Raw genomic sequence first — 15774 nt, 5'->3', positions numbered from 1 at the left:
TAGACTACGCCGTGCGAAGCCACTCCTGAATCAATTTAACCTTCTCCAAAGCATCCTGAACCAAATCAGTATCCAATAGCCTAGCCTCACCCAGCTCAAACTAGCCCACCGGAGACCGACATCGTCTCCCATATAAAGCCTCATACAGAGCTATCTGAATGCTCGATTGGTAGCTATTATTGTAAGAAAACTCCGCGAGTGGAAGAAATTGATCCCAAGAACCTGCAAAATCAATTACACAGGCGCGTAACATATCCTCCAATATCTGAATAGTGTGCTCGGATTGTCCGTCCGTCTGAGGGTGAAATGTTGTACTCAACTGAACCTGTGTACCAAATTCTTGCTGCACTACTCTCCAAAACTGTGATGTAAACTGCGTGCCCCAATCTGAAATTATGGACACTGGAACCCTGTGTAGGCGAACAATCTCGCGGATATAGATCTCAGCCAACCGCTCCGAAGAATAAGTAGTACCAACTAGAATGAAATGCGTTGACTTGGTCAACCGATCTATAATCACCCAAACAACATCAAACTTCGTCAAAGTCCGTGGGAGTCCTACTAAGAAGTCCATGGTGATACGTTCCCACTTACACTCCGGAATTTCAAGTCTCTGAAGCAATCCGTCCGGTCTCTGATGCTCATACTTCACCTGTTTGACAATTTAAATACCGAGCTACAAACCTAACTATATCTTTCTTCATTCGCCTCCACCAATAGTGTTGCCTCAAATCCTGATACATCTTCGCGGCACCTGGATGAATGGAGTACCGCAAACTATGAGCCTCCTGGAGAATCAACTCATGCAAACATCTACATTAGGCACACACAGCCTGCCCTGCATCCGTAATAGACCGTCATCCCCAATAGTGACTTCCTTGGCATCACCGTGCTGAACCATGTCCTTAAGGACAAGCAGATGGGGGTCATCATACTGACGTTCTCTGATACAATCATAAAGAGAAGACTGAGAAACCACGCAAGCCAAAATATGGCTCGGCTCGAAAATATCCAATCTGACAAACTGGTTGGCCAAGGCCTGAACATCCAAGGCTAAAGGCCTCTCTGCTACTGGTAAGTATGCTAAGCTGCCCAAACTCTCCGCCTTACGACTCAAGGCATCGGCCACCACATTGGCCTTTCCGAGATGATAGAGAATTGTGATATCATAATCCTTAAGCAACTCCAACCACCTCCGCTGCTGCAAATTAAGATTCTTCTGTTTAAACAGATGCTGTAGACTTCGATGATCGGTATAAACCTCACAATGGACACCGTACAAATAATGTCACCAAATCTTCAAGGCATGAACAATAGTTGCTAACTCAAGGTCATGGGCCGGATAATTCTTCTCATGTACCTTTAACTGTTTAGACGCATAGGCAATCACCCTACCGTCTTGCATCAGCACTGCGCCGAGACCAATACGCGATGCATCACAATACACAATATAAGACTGTGAACTTATAGGCAATACCAATACTGGGGCTGTAGTCAAAGTTGTCTTAAGCTTCTGAAAGCTCTCTTCACACTCATCCGGCCACCTGAACGGAGCACATTTCTGGGTCAATTTAGTCAAAGGCGATGCAATAGACGAGAAAACCTCCACAAAGCGATAATAATAATCGGCCAAGCCGAGAAAACTTCGAATCTCAGTAGCTGAAGATGGCCTGGGCCAACTCTAAACTACCTCTATCTTCTTCGGATCTACCTTAGTTCTTTCACTGGACACTATGTGTCCCAAGAATGCCACTGAACTAAGCGAGAACTCATACTTAGAGAATTTGGCTTAAAGTCTCTCCTTTCTCAGCATCTATAATACAATACCCAAGTGCTGTGCATGCTCCTTATGGCTATGTGATTACACCAGGATATCATCAATAAATACTATGACAAATGAATCAAGATATGGCTGGAATACACTATTCATCAAGTGCATAAATGTTGCTGGGGCGTTGGTCAGCCCAAAAGACATCACGAGAAATTCATAGTGACCATAATGGGTCCCAAATATCATATTTAGAATATCCGAATCCAGAATTTTTAAATGGTGATACCCATATCTCAAATCAATTTTGGAGAATACCCTCGCTCCCTGAAGCTGGTCAAATAAATCATCAATACGCGGCAAAGGATATTTGTTCTTGATTGTAACTTTGCTTAACTGCCTATAGTCGATGCACATCCACACAATACCATCTTTCTTTTTCACAAACAGAACCGGTGCACCCCAAGGTGACACACTAGGCCTAATAAACCCCTTATCGCGAAGTTCCTAAAGTTGCTCTTTCAATTCTTTCAACTCAACTAGTGCCATACGATATGGAGGAATAGAAATGGGCTGAGTGCCCAACACCAAGTCAATACCGAAATCAATATCCTTGTCGGGTGGCATACCCGGCAGGTCTGCAAGAAATACATCTGGAAAGTCTCTCACTACCAGTACATAATCAATAGTAGGAGTGTCTGCATCAACATCTCTCACCAAGGCCAAATAGGATAAACACCACTTCCCAACCATATGTTGGGCCTTCAAATAAGAGATTACCCTGCTGGGAACATAATCTAGAGAACCTCTCCATTCGACCTTCGGGAAACCCGGCATCGCAATGTCATGATTTTTGCGTGACAGTCTAGAATAGCATGACATGGAGACAACCAATCCATACCCAAGATTACATCGAAATTAACTATACTAAGCAATAAGAGATCAACTCTAGTCTCCGGTCCCCCAATAGTTACCACACATGACCGATACACACAGTCCACAATAATAGTATCGCCCACCAGCGTAGACACACGGACATGTGAAACTAAGGACTCACGGGGCATATCTAGATAATGAGTAAAGTATGATGATACATATGAATAAGTAGAACCAGAGTCAAATAATATAGAAGCTTCCCTGTGGCATACTGAGACAATACGTGTGATCACTGCATCTGAAGTAACGACATCTGGCCTGGCAGAAAAAGCATAGAATAGGGCCTGACCGCCACCTGATCGACCTCCCCCTCTTAGGCGACCCCTAACTGGCTGATCCCCACACCGAGCTAGCAGGGCGGGCGGTGTAACTGCTGGTGTTGGTGCCGTCAGCCGAGAACTTTGTTGTGGAGCCCAACCCAACAACCTAGTACAATCTCTCTTGAAATGACCAAATTCTCCGCACTTGAAACAACCCCTCCTCTGACGGAACTGCTGCTCCTGATAATCCGAGGAATTACCTGTAGAAGCTTGAGCGGACAAGGCATGATGAGAACTCTGCGCTGGTAGTGCACTGAATGAAGACTAGCCTGAGTGAGCACTGTAAGAACAATGGCTAGCTGATGCACCACGATGAGATGGACTAGTCGTCTCAGCGGGCCTATAAGGACGACCCCTACTGTGGTAGGACTGCCCCCAGAAGGTACCCCACCAAAAGTGCCCGAACCTCGAGGCCTCCTTCTCACCATGCTCCTGGCTACGGACCACCTCTATCTGCCGAGCAATGTCAACCACCTCGTCAAAAGTGGCACCAGATACCCTCTCCCTAGTCATAAGCAACCGCAGCTGATACGTGAGACCATCAATGAACCTCTTAATCCTCTCCCTATCAGTGGGAACCAACCAAACTGCGTGACGAGCCAATTCAGAAAACCTCATCTCGTACTGGGTCACAGACATGCCATCCTGCCGAAGCTGCTCAAACTGTCTACGCAGCTCCTCCCTACGAGACTGCGGGACGAACTTCTCCAAAAAGAGAATAGAGAACTCCTGCCATGTAAGTGGCACTGCACCGACTGGCTTGCGCCTCTCATAAGCCTCCCACTATCTGAAAGCATCCCCAGAAAACTGAAAAGTAGTGAACGAAACCACACTGATCTCCGGAATACCCGCTGTCTGAAGCATTCACTGGTACTTATCCAGAAAACCCTAAGCATCCTCTAATTCAGCACCGCAAAATGATGGAGGTCGAAGCCTCCCAAATCTCTCAAGTCTCCTCTGCTCATCATCAGCCATAACGGGTACTACCGGGGTCTGAGCAGCTGCAGCCGGCTGGGCTGGCAGTGCCCCCGGTATCTGAAGTCCCTGCACTACCTACTGTGGAGTACGGGAAACAGGGGTATGAGTACCTCCCCTGGCCTGAGAAGTGGTTGGTACGGCATGAGCCGAAACCACCCGAGCAAGGCCAGTGCAAACTATCAATATCTTGGACAAAGCCTCATGAAGTCCTGGAATCACAACAGGCACAGCTAGTGCCTGAGCTAGTCCTGCCGGCTCAACTATATCTGGAATCTGCTCCTGAGCTAGTGCAACTAGTGGTGCTACAACTGCTGCTCCAACTGTTGTACGAGCTACACCTCGACCTCTACCTCAGCCTCTACCATGACCCCAACCTCTCGCGACCTTAATCAGTGGCACTAGTGGATGACCGTCCGATCTGGTAGTACGTGTCCTTAGGTCTCAAGACGGTACTTTATTACGTGTCCTTACAAGAAAGTTTATTACGGTACTTTATTACGTGTCTTTAGAAAAATACGGTCTATAATAGTTTGAGACCAAATACAGTAATAAAGAAGATAAGGAAGGAGAGATAAGGTTTGCAAAATACCAGCAGCTACCTCGAAATCTTTGGATAATCAACTGTGCGAAGAAATCAACACCTACTGTGTCCGGAAATACCTGGATCTGCACACGAAGTGCATGGTGTAGTATGAGTACAACCAACTCAGCAAGTAACAATACTAAATAAAGAACTGAAAGTATTGACGAGCTTCACAACTGAGTCCAATTACAGTAATTTCCAACATAATAAGGTAGGCATGCTTTCAAGTTTAACATTTAAGGCCAAAATAGTAATTTCATGTCAAGTTCAACTGAAACATAAGATAATATCTCTCAGAAATTTTCAAAACAGTGATATATAATAGCTGAAGTGTAACAATAATGAAATCAAATGCATCCTCTCAGGACCACAGTCACTCATCCATTCCATTCACTCAGCACTGAGCACTCGCACTCAGTAGGTACCTGCGCTCACTAGGGGTGCGTACAGACTCCGGAGGGGCTCCTTCAGCCCAAGCGCTATAATCCGCACTGACGACTCACGTGCTATAGTATAATATCTGGATCCGCACGGACAACTCACATGCTGCACGGACTACTCACGTGCTATAATATAATATCTGGATCCGCACAGATAACTCACGTGCTGCACGGACAACTCTTGTGCTATAATATAATATATCAAATCACATCAAACAATGCTAAAAACACGAATCATACCCCAATTCAAGCCTAATGAAACTAAGAATTTTCAACTTCTACATTCGATGCCGAAACCTATCAAATCAAATCCGATTGACCTCAAATTTTTGCACACAAGTCATAAATGACATAACAGACCTATTCCAATTTTCAGAATCGGATTCCGACCCCGATATCAAAAAGTCAACTCCCCGGTCAAACTTCTAAACTTAAATTTCTATTTTAGCCATTTCAAGCCTAATTTAACTACGGACTTTCAAATAATTTTTCGGACATGCTCCTAATTCCAAAATTACCATACAGAGCTACTGGAATCATCAAAACTCTATTCCGGGGTCGTTTACATACAATTAACATCCGGTCAACTATTTCAACTTAAACTTTAAACCTTGGAACTAAGTGTTCCAATTCATTCCAAAACCTCACCGGACCCGAACCAATCACCCCGACGAGTCACATAACAACTGTAAAGCATAAATTGAGCAGTAAATGGGGAAACGAGATTGTAATACTCAAAACGACCGGCCGAGTCATTACAATATAACATTTTTTGGTTCTTGAGATTCAAACTATGTGAACTTTAATCAATATTTTAAAATATAATTTGTCATCGTATTGACGTAAAAAGATTTACAACTTAGTAATCAGTATAGTTTTTAAATATTTGAAGTTTATCTAATTTAAAATAGCTTTAAAATTAGTCAAATTAATTCTCAAAAACAGAATTGTAAATTGGGACAAAGAGAATACTTTCATGATAATTTAAAATTGATTCAGAAAATTCTACGACCGGTATAAAAAAGCACAAAAACACAAACCGGCGCCGTTTAATGAGAGAGCATCGTTAACTTGACGGAGAAGTCAAATTGGGTGCTTCTTTTTTTCAGCAAAACTCCGATCTTCACCAAATATCGATAATTCTCTGGTGTTGGAATTGAATTTGTGACGATGTCTAAGGAGAACGAACCAGCAAAGCTCTTATTGCCTTACCTTCAACGTGCTGATGAGTTGCAGAAGCACGAACCCCTTGTTGCCTATTACTGTACGTCTTTTTGGCATTTTAAAACCCTAATTTCGTTAAAATCGTATCAAAGTTGGAATTTTATGCGTTCTCTCTTATTTAATATGTATGTTATCTGAGTGTTCTCGCCTAGAGTTGAGCAGAATGATTATAGATAATTTATAACAGGTACAAGGTGAAATAATTGAAGGGCGAGCAAGCTGGCCGAGACAGTATGATTATAAAAGAAAATGATTTTAAAGAAAATTTATATAGTTGATCTGACTACTTTGTGATTGATTGATTGGTTTATAGAATAAAATTGGTTATAGAGAATCCATAGCATGTACTACGTGGAATAATTGAGGTGCGAGCAAACTGGCCCAAATAGAGAATGATTATAGAGAATTTATATAGTTGATCCAACTAGTTTATGATTGATTGATAGGTTCAAATTGCCCATCATCAAGCAGAATGATTATAGAGAATCCATAGCATGTACTACGTGGAATAATTGAGGTGCGAGCAAACTGGCCCAAATAGAGAAGGATTATAGAGAATTTATATAGTTGATCCTACTAGTTTATGATTGATTGATAGGTTCAAATTGTCCATCATCAAGCAGAATGATTATAGAGAATTTATAGCATGTACTACGTGGAATAATTGAGGTGCGGGCAAACTGGCTCAGATAGCACTCATTATACAAAAGAATGATTATAGAGAATTTATATAGTTGAGCCAACCATATGTGATTGATTGATTGGTTCAAAGTTCAAATTGCCCAGGATCAGGCAGAATGGTTATAGAGAATTTAAAGAAGACACTCGGTGGAATAGTTGAGGTATGGACAAATTGTGCCAGACAACACAATTATAATAAATAATAATAATAGAGAATTTTATATAGTTGACCCAATTTGATTGATTGATTGGTTCAAATTGCCCAGATCAAGTAGAATGATTATAGAGAATTTAAAGCAGGTAATAGGTGTAATAGTTGAGGGGCGGGCAAACTGGGCAGGGACAACTTATAAAAAGAATGATTATAGAGAGAATTTATATAATTGAGCCAACTAGTTTGTGATTGATTGATTGGTTGGAAATTGTATGTTAAGAATGCAAAGTTTTTTCAAATAGCAGGTACTATTTAAAAATAAGAAGAAAACTATAGCAAGTATTAGGTGAAATAGTTGAGGTGATAACATGGTTATGTGAAAATGATTACAGAGAATTTATATAGCTGAGCCGACTAGTTCGTGATCGAAACGTAGTTGATTGGTTGATTGATTGAATATATTAGTGTGTTTGTTGGTTCAAAGTTATATGCTAAGGACTATCTATGCAAATATTATGCAGGTCGATTGTACGCGATGGAACGAGGATTGAAGATTCCTCAAAGTGATCGTACTAAGACCACCGGTGCCCTCCTTGTGTCCCTTATGAAACAGCTTGAAAAGGTTCCTTTTTTTTAAAATTTAAATTTTCTCTTTGCATTTTATTTTGGGCCATAGAACAAACTATTTACCAATATTGGAATGAAATAGGTTCAAATAAAGCAGGACGGACATAGAGAATTCACGTATCTGATCCCAACTAGTTTGGGATTGAGGTGTAGTTGATTGATTGATTGATTGTTTCTCTTTTTTCTGGGGGGGTGGGAGGGGGGTGGGGAGGGGGAAATCACTTGGGTGTAAGATTAAATGGTTAGAAACTTTTGGCGCATGAGCTGTAAAAGGATCATCAAGAAAGAACACTATCATAGTTTGGAGAATATCTAGCCATATTGGCAAGGAATAAAATTTGAGGAATATTGACATGGACAGCCATTTGCATTTCTTCTTTTAACTTGAACATGGAGATATTATCCTTGATTGCTATATGATAAACAATTTATTTCTCAGGGAGTAGACACCAGAAAACGTTTAGGTAATTCTGATATTGTTTTACTTTAACATGTTTTCACTCAAGGTTTAGGTTGGCGAAATCTTCCGTTTTTTAGAGTGACCAATCTATTGATCAGGCTAAAGTAAAGTAGATCTTTTGTAATGGTTAACATTCTACGAACTCGTAGCTAGGGAGTTACCCAAGTGTTAATGTTATACTTCTTTCTATTCTCGTGAATCATTTTTCTGTATTCTACAGGATAAGATGTCGTTGAAATTGGGGCCTGATGATCATTTGCATTTGGAGGGATTTGCCTTGAATGTTTTTGCAAAGGCAGACAAACAAGATCGAGCTGGTCGAGCAGACTTGTAAGAGTCACTTGAGCTACACCAAGTGAATTCTGTTTATAATTGCACCATTCTTAATCAAAATCGATGGTCATAGGTTTGTCCTTTGTAACGGTAGCACTTCGTCCATTGTATCTGGTTTAGGTGTGCTATCCTCATGCCGCATAAGATATATAATGAAATGCTTAGTGCTAACTCTTTTTTGGCCTCTATATTAACACGTTAGCATTTTTACTCTTAGATTAACCTCAAATTTATTTGCTGGAATTTTGGGACTTCTCCACCCTCCCTCTTTATTTGTTGAAATAATTTGTGGCGACCTTCCGACTTTAGTTATGTTTTGTAGATTTTTCTGTGTAACATATTGAATATGTCATACTAATTGAAAAAACATTTATTCAACACTTGCATGCTGTGAATGTTGATTGTTATCTGATGATTAGGAAGTTGTTCACATAAATTATCTGGGTTTTACAGGAATACAGCAAAGACGTTTTATGCAGCAAGTATCTTTTTCGAGATCCTTAATCAGTTTGGTGAACTCCAGCCTGATGTGAGTTTCCATCATACCATGGCAATATTGAGTATTCATCCTTTTGCATTACAATCACCGTTCTACCAGCATTCTTCCATTTTGTAAATTTGAGAAAAAAACATGTTTTCCTGTGTCCATATAGCCTCTGTTTTCCCTGTTTGTTGACTTGTTCATTCGTCACCAGCTTGAGCAGAAACAGAAGTATGCAGTTTGGAAGGCAGCAGATATAAGGAAAGCTATAAAAGAAGGACGGAAGCCTGTTCCAGGCCCTCCTGGTGGTGAAAGTGATGTTTCGGAGCTGTCCAGTGCAACAAGTGGCGAATACGTATGATTCATGCTCCACAAATTTGCACTATTGCCTGAAACCCTAAAAGGATTTCCATATAAGTTTAACCCAACATTTCTTGTGTTCATGCCACTAACTTAAAGAATTCTGGTTAATTGCTGTGGTATCTCTACTACCCCACTTTTTAGTAAATTGTCACGTTTTCATCTAATTGTTTATATTTTTGAAAAAAATATTTAGAAGTATGATTCCACTTTCAGTTTTTTGGCAACTTGTATTTAAAATAAAATGAAAACTTCTATTTAAATTTGTAGACCAACGAGTGTGCTACAATTTATAATTTGTTGATTAAGAATAGTCCTATTACTTAAAGTTGTGGGAGGTAATCAGCGTACCTTATAAGAAAAAGGTATATCAGCATGGTGATCCAGTGGCTTTGAGTAACTTTTCCATTTATGAAAGGCCATGTTTTTTTATTTGGGATCAAGTATGAGGAAAAGGCCATGCTTTTAGATAAATCTTAAAAAAGATTACTCTTTAGTTTGTATCTGTTAAGAATTGTTTTTGTTTGTATTTGTTCCCTCTGTTGAATCGAAGTTTGAGTTCTTATTTGTAAAATAATTGAGCATAAAAGGATCTTTGACTGTGTTTCAGTAGGTTAGGAGCTGAACTTTTACATGCAGGCTAGATGCCAACAATTAGTTCCTTTTACAGCATTAGTGAATTTAATAGTTCTGGGTATCATGGACAAATCTGACTATAGCATTTATGCAGGATGTTGAACCTAGTGGAGCTAATTCAGCCATCAAACCTGCTCCAGAATCAGATTCTTCCCCTCGATTATATGACAATGTACAGTATACTGCAAATAGTCAGTCACCTCCGCCATCCATCCCACCACCACCTCCTTCACATGCTCCTCCGTCTCATCCTTCATATTCTAGTGGTGATTATCCTTCTAATGAAGATCTTTCTTCTCATAATTTCCCGCAACCTCCATCGGCTAGCAGACACGAAAATTCTTCTTACTCTCAGTTGTATCAGCATCAACCTTACTTGCAACAACCCCAATCGCACTTGCCACAACACTACCCTTCTCAAGACATTCCATCTTCGTATCCCAATTTCCAGTCGTATCCTAGCTTTACAGAGAGCAGCCTACCTGCTGCACCATCACATCAGCCTTCTTACTATCAAGGGTCTGATACTTCCTATTCCACTATGCCACCATCTAGCGTGGCTAATTATCCATCAAACAGCCAATACAACTCAAGTGATAGAAATGGGAGTGCAGTGGAGCCTTCAGCTATTCCTACTAAAACATATCAATACGACAGCAATTACCAACCTCCACCAGATAAGATTGCTGAAGCACACAAGGCTGCAAGGTTTGCTGTCGGGGCTTTGGCATTTGATGACGTTTCTATTGCTGTAGACTACCTCAAAAAATCACTTGAATTGTTGACAAACCCATCAGCTGGTCAATGAAGTGCATCCTGTCAAAGCTGGATTGTTGAGCTATGTGCTTCTCTTTTGGGTTTGTTCGCTCTTATTATTTTGTTTGTGGAGATGATTTGATTGACTGTTGTACCATTCTTATTCATACTGAACTACAACGATCTTCATAGATGCGTCCTCCGAGTCTATCATCTTGTAAGTGCTCAAACTTTTTGGTGGAGATTGTACAGAAGCTGTTTTTATTTTAGTTTATGTGCAGAGATAAAATTTTCTTCCCCTTTATATCTAGTTGCTAATACAGGAGCCTGAATCATAAGGAACTTTGAAATTGAGGATGTTGGCCCTTCACCTATTGTAAAGATGCAGCCCTTTTCCTATTTGAGAGTGTTGAAAATGGATCTTAACTTCTGAAACAAACTTTAAGCCTATAGTTTTCCTCTGACTTATGCTATGACATGACCCTAAAATCTCCCTCTACACCTCCCCTTTTCGTACATTGCTTGTTCAAAAGTCTTAGTCACAAATATTATAGCATGTTTAAACCTATAAATTTCAAAACTTTTCATCATGTCTTTCTTAAACTTGTTTAATCAAACTTTGTCACATAAATTGAAATGATATAAGTATAAAAAATATCTATCTTTATAATCATTTCATGCATATAAATAGATTTCTTGGTTTACCAATGCAGGGAGACATGTCAACTCAGAGCATAAGCTTATTTCAACAGAAAATTAGTCTATGAAACGTCATAAGATGAACTCTAAAGTCATGGCAAAGCAACGTATACCGATCATTAGACCATTTCCTATGGACTAATATTTTAAAAGGCGTTTTTGGGGCGAGCCCTGTGGCGAGGCGCACCAAAAACGCCCCTAGGCGATGGTGTGGGACGAAAATATGGACCGAGCTAAAATACCCGGTATTTATGGGTTAGTACCATACAAGGTACCACATGGCCACAATAGTAAGATATATAAAATGTTATAAAGTGAGTAGTATTTTAAAGTAATTTGAGATAATTTTTAATTATACGGATAATTGGTTAATTATCGGGTAACGGGACATTACCTAATTAACTAATAAGTTGAAAAAAGATTAAAAATTTCCCCCAAACCTCCACGTGGCAGCAAAGCACCTAAACAAACAAATGACTCTTGGTCATTAGTGGTTAGCTGGCAACGTACCACAATAATTTCAAGACACCTCATTTTTTTATGCTTCGTATACAATCACTACAATCAAAACATTAGATATTCTTACAATCAAAAATGTTAGCACTTCCTACAATTCAAGTTCCTACGTGAAACCAAACAATTCCAGTTACGATTCAAGACACTAACAGACGCTAAACTCCATCCAAAACAAAGCTTTCAACGAAATTTTTGAAACCAAACAATTCCAACGAGAATTGTTAGAACCGTAACAACATAAAATTTTGCGGTTCTAAAGGAGTGCGGTGCAATCTTTTCCAAGAATATTATACGAATTTTTTCCTACTTCAGGTATGTTAAGGCTATCCCTTCTTTCTTTTGGCATGATCAATACGATACAAACGAAACGAGCAAATGCACAATTTTCATAAATGACTCTATTCATAGAAATATTAGGGGTGTCTATATTCTTGATTCCCCATGTGAATTATTATTATATCTTCTGTTATGGTTCTCAGAAAAATACGTATTTGATAAAATTTATCCGACGGGCATATTATTTTTATGACATTCCGAGAAAATCATATTAATATTATTTTTATGATATTCCGAGAAAATATTTTAACGTATTTCTTATGCATTTCATGCATTTATATATATACATTGACCCATGACCAGATGGTGTCATATACGCGCATATATATATATATATATATATATATATATATATATATATATATATATATATATATGGGATATGGAAAAAGGTTACGGCGTTATATACGCACCACCACCTGATCAGCTGGTATACGTTGATGGTTTGCCCACAGTGGCTGAAATGATATGATGGCATACCCTTAGAGGCTTGATGATTCTATGAACGCATATACCTATGCATGGTATGATATTTATACGCATATGCATGACATTATAAAAAAAATAAAATGACTCACAGAGCTATGCACACGTACATATCGAGTCTTTTACTCCATGTTTTTCTTATGTCTATTATTTACTGATTTTCATTCCTTACATACTCGGTACATTATTTGTACTGACGTCCCTTTGCCTGGGGACGCTGCGTTTCATGCCCGCAGGTCTCGATAGACAGGTCGAGAGTCCTCCAAGTAGGCGATCAGCTCAGCAGAAGATATTGGTGCACCCCATTTGCTCCGGAGTTGCTTGTTTGGTCAGTATGATTTAGATGTGTGGGGTTTGGTATGGTGGGGCTCTGTCCCGACCTTTATGACAATTATATACTCTTAGAGGCTTGTAGACATATGTCGTGTACGTGAAAGATTGTACGGCCTTGTCAGCCTATGTTTTGAGTTTATAAATGATCATGTTGGCCTATTAGGCCCGTATGTCTCGTATATATAATGAAGTAATAAGAAAGATACGTTACGTTGGTACTCGGTTGAGTAAGGTACCGGGTGCCCGTCGCGGCTCATCGGTTTGGGTCGTGACATAAGTGGTATCAGAGCAGTTCTGTCCTAGGGAGTGTACAAGCCGTGTCTAGTAGAGTCTTGTTTATGGGCGTGTCGTGCACCACACTTATAAGCAGGAGGCTACAGGGCATTTAGGCCTGTCAAACTTTCTTCTTGCTCTAGATCGTGTGGTAGAGCTCAGTTGTAAGAACTCAATTTCCTAAACTCTATCCTAGTCATAATACAACGATGCCTACATTCAGAAAGACGGCTGGTAAGAGATATAGCTGTGGAAGAGTTGAGTCAGAGAGACTCGATTTTTGCATCATGCTTATGATGGATAAACATGAGGTATTCAGCAGATCATGTCTGTACTAAGACGTGTAAGCCTCTTGATAAGGAGCCTTAAGGCAAGAATATTTATCCACCTTTATGGTGAAAGACAATGAGAGATTCAGAAGATAAATACAAGTTTCAAGGAGTAAAAGAAGCAAGATGAAGAAGGGTACGAGGTACCCAGTTAATAAAGATTATCATTATTCAGGAAGGGAGATATAAGCATTTTGAGTTACCTTCAACGGTGACAGATGTATGTACTAATCGGAGCTAACATACATAGTTTAAGAGAAGGATGGGTTATCAGGATCCGGTTGGGGATAGAGTAACCCAAAATAGTGGATAGATTAGTAGAGTTAGTTGACAATTTCTGAAGGATGGTGCAGACGTGGTAATGGATCTCCTTGTGAGACACCTCGATGGTGCACCCTAAAATAGTACAGCTAGATATGAGTCCTACGAAGATAAGCACTGGAAGCCTAGAAGGGATAAATATTATCTTAGTATGGCTCCCGTCCTTAGTAGAGAGAGAATGTTAGGCAATCCGAAAAGCCAGTAGATGGAGCAAGGGTCTCTAAAAGCAAGAGAATGTCTTGTTGAAGTTTTCAGAATAAGGTGATAGATAGAGATGTTAGCAAGGAAATAAGAAGAGAGTTAATGAAGCATTATGAGTAAGATGTCAACATGGATGACAACGGTAGATCAAAACAAAAATAGCAGTATTATAGAGTCAATAGTAAGGGGAGGGAAAATACAAGAGGTGACAGGCCTTGATGCAACAAAAGAGTATAGGCCATAAAGTCATATCCTCACTTCGAAAAATAAGTTCGTGACTCCAACATAACTACCGGAAGGAAAAGTTAGACCCCAGAATAATAGAAACCAGTATGGGCTGGTGAACAAGATAAATTAAACATGAATTAGGGACTGAGTGACTTGATAATAGTCAGCATCATGAGAATTTCAGATTTGCGTTCCGGCGATAATAGAATGGACAACAGAAGACGATTCATGAGAAATTTAGAAAATGGTCATTCAGGAAGACGCTTCCCTAAAGCAAGCAATATGAGCAAAGTTAAGGTTAAGGGATTGTATGTGTCAGTTGCACTAAGTGTCGCCATTGCCAGTAAGGGAATTTGTTATCCTGGGTACAAAAGGATTGCCGCAAGGCAAGTAAGGGTCATTGATGTTGTGAAACGACGCCAAAGATGAAGAGGTAAAACATCTATAGGTAGATCCTCGTGGTTTCAACTCTTAGTATTCCCATAAAAGGGGGAATATGGAGTTACGTGGCATTAAGTCAGAATTAAGTAATTCTAGTAACTATGGAATGGTAAAGGAAGAGTGCGACAAAAATGAAAAGGGGATGATATTGCACGTATTCAAATCCTACAGATGTGATACGATTCCAGAATATTATGCAAGCACGATGTCAAGGAGAGGAAGTAAGGGTTCCTGCATGAGATGTTATTGATAAATAAGGAGCACGTGCGAGACGTGGGTTAAGATAAAGGAAATGACCCAAGAAAGATTACGCGGAATATTGATATGAGAAGGGGCCAACGAGTAGTTAGTAACTGATTCAGGAAGAGCCTAGTTATGGCTAAACAGGGGGTTACATACGAGGTAGTAGATCGTGCAAAATAAACATAGTAAAACCCAATATGGTGAATCCAAACTCGCATATATGACATTGTGATCCTTGAGAAATATTCAGATAGGAGTTGGGATAGTTAAAGGTACCATATGAGTGTTACGGAGATAAAAGAGAGTGCCACTGGGAAGTCAGTCAAAACTTCAGTTCGGGAGCAACCGTACAAGCATATAAGTATGGAGGTAAGTAACTAAGGAATTTTATATGTGAGTACGAACATCAAAAATTCTGTCGAGTATACGATGTAATAAGCTCGCAGCCTTGCAAGAATCAGAGAGTCCTCCCTAAGTACTACAATAAAAGACTAGTAGAGGAAATGGTCGTGTAACAACAGTCTCACAATAACATTGTATGCACTCCATCAGCAGGTGGCACCTATCGTGGCTAATGAACGGGAAGAAGAATATATATATATATATATATCAAAATCAAAAGGTGATATTC

The 15774-nt window shown here is 39.8% G+C and overlaps 1 protein-coding gene and 1 long non-coding RNA gene across 2 annotated transcripts; both read left to right on the top strand.

Annotated features, from left to right (window-relative positions):
* The first annotated feature begins 6068 nt into the window (after positions 1-6068).
* LOC104098471 (protein HOMOLOG OF MAMMALIAN LYST-INTERACTING PROTEIN 5-like) lies at positions 6069-11006 on the top strand. Its single transcript, XM_009605211.3, has 6 exons — positions 6069-6289; positions 7606-7706; positions 8392-8501; positions 8958-9033; positions 9200-9340; positions 10076-11006. The coding sequence occupies exons 1-6, from the start codon at positions 6196-6198 to the stop codon at positions 10787-10789; spliced, it is 1236 nt and encodes a 411-aa protein (XP_009603506.1). The 5' UTR covers positions 6069-6195; the 3' UTR covers positions 10790-11006.
* Positions 11007-12008: 1002 nt separating this feature from the next.
* Positions 12009-13277, top strand: LOC138896616 (uncharacterized). Its single transcript, XR_011409982.1, has 2 exons — positions 12009-12264; positions 13011-13277. It is a non-coding gene; the product is annotated as an uncharacterized lncRNA (long non-coding RNA).
* The last annotated feature ends 2497 nt before the right edge of the window (positions 13278-15774 follow it).

Source organism: Nicotiana tomentosiformis, chromosome 8, assembly GCF_000390325.3.
Source record: "Nicotiana tomentosiformis chromosome 8, ASM39032v3, whole genome shotgun sequence".
Taxonomy (NCBI): domain Eukaryota; kingdom Viridiplantae; phylum Streptophyta; class Magnoliopsida; order Solanales; family Solanaceae; genus Nicotiana; species Nicotiana tomentosiformis.
Note: the sequence above shows the minus strand (reverse complement) of the source record. Positions and strands in the feature narration are given on the sequence as shown.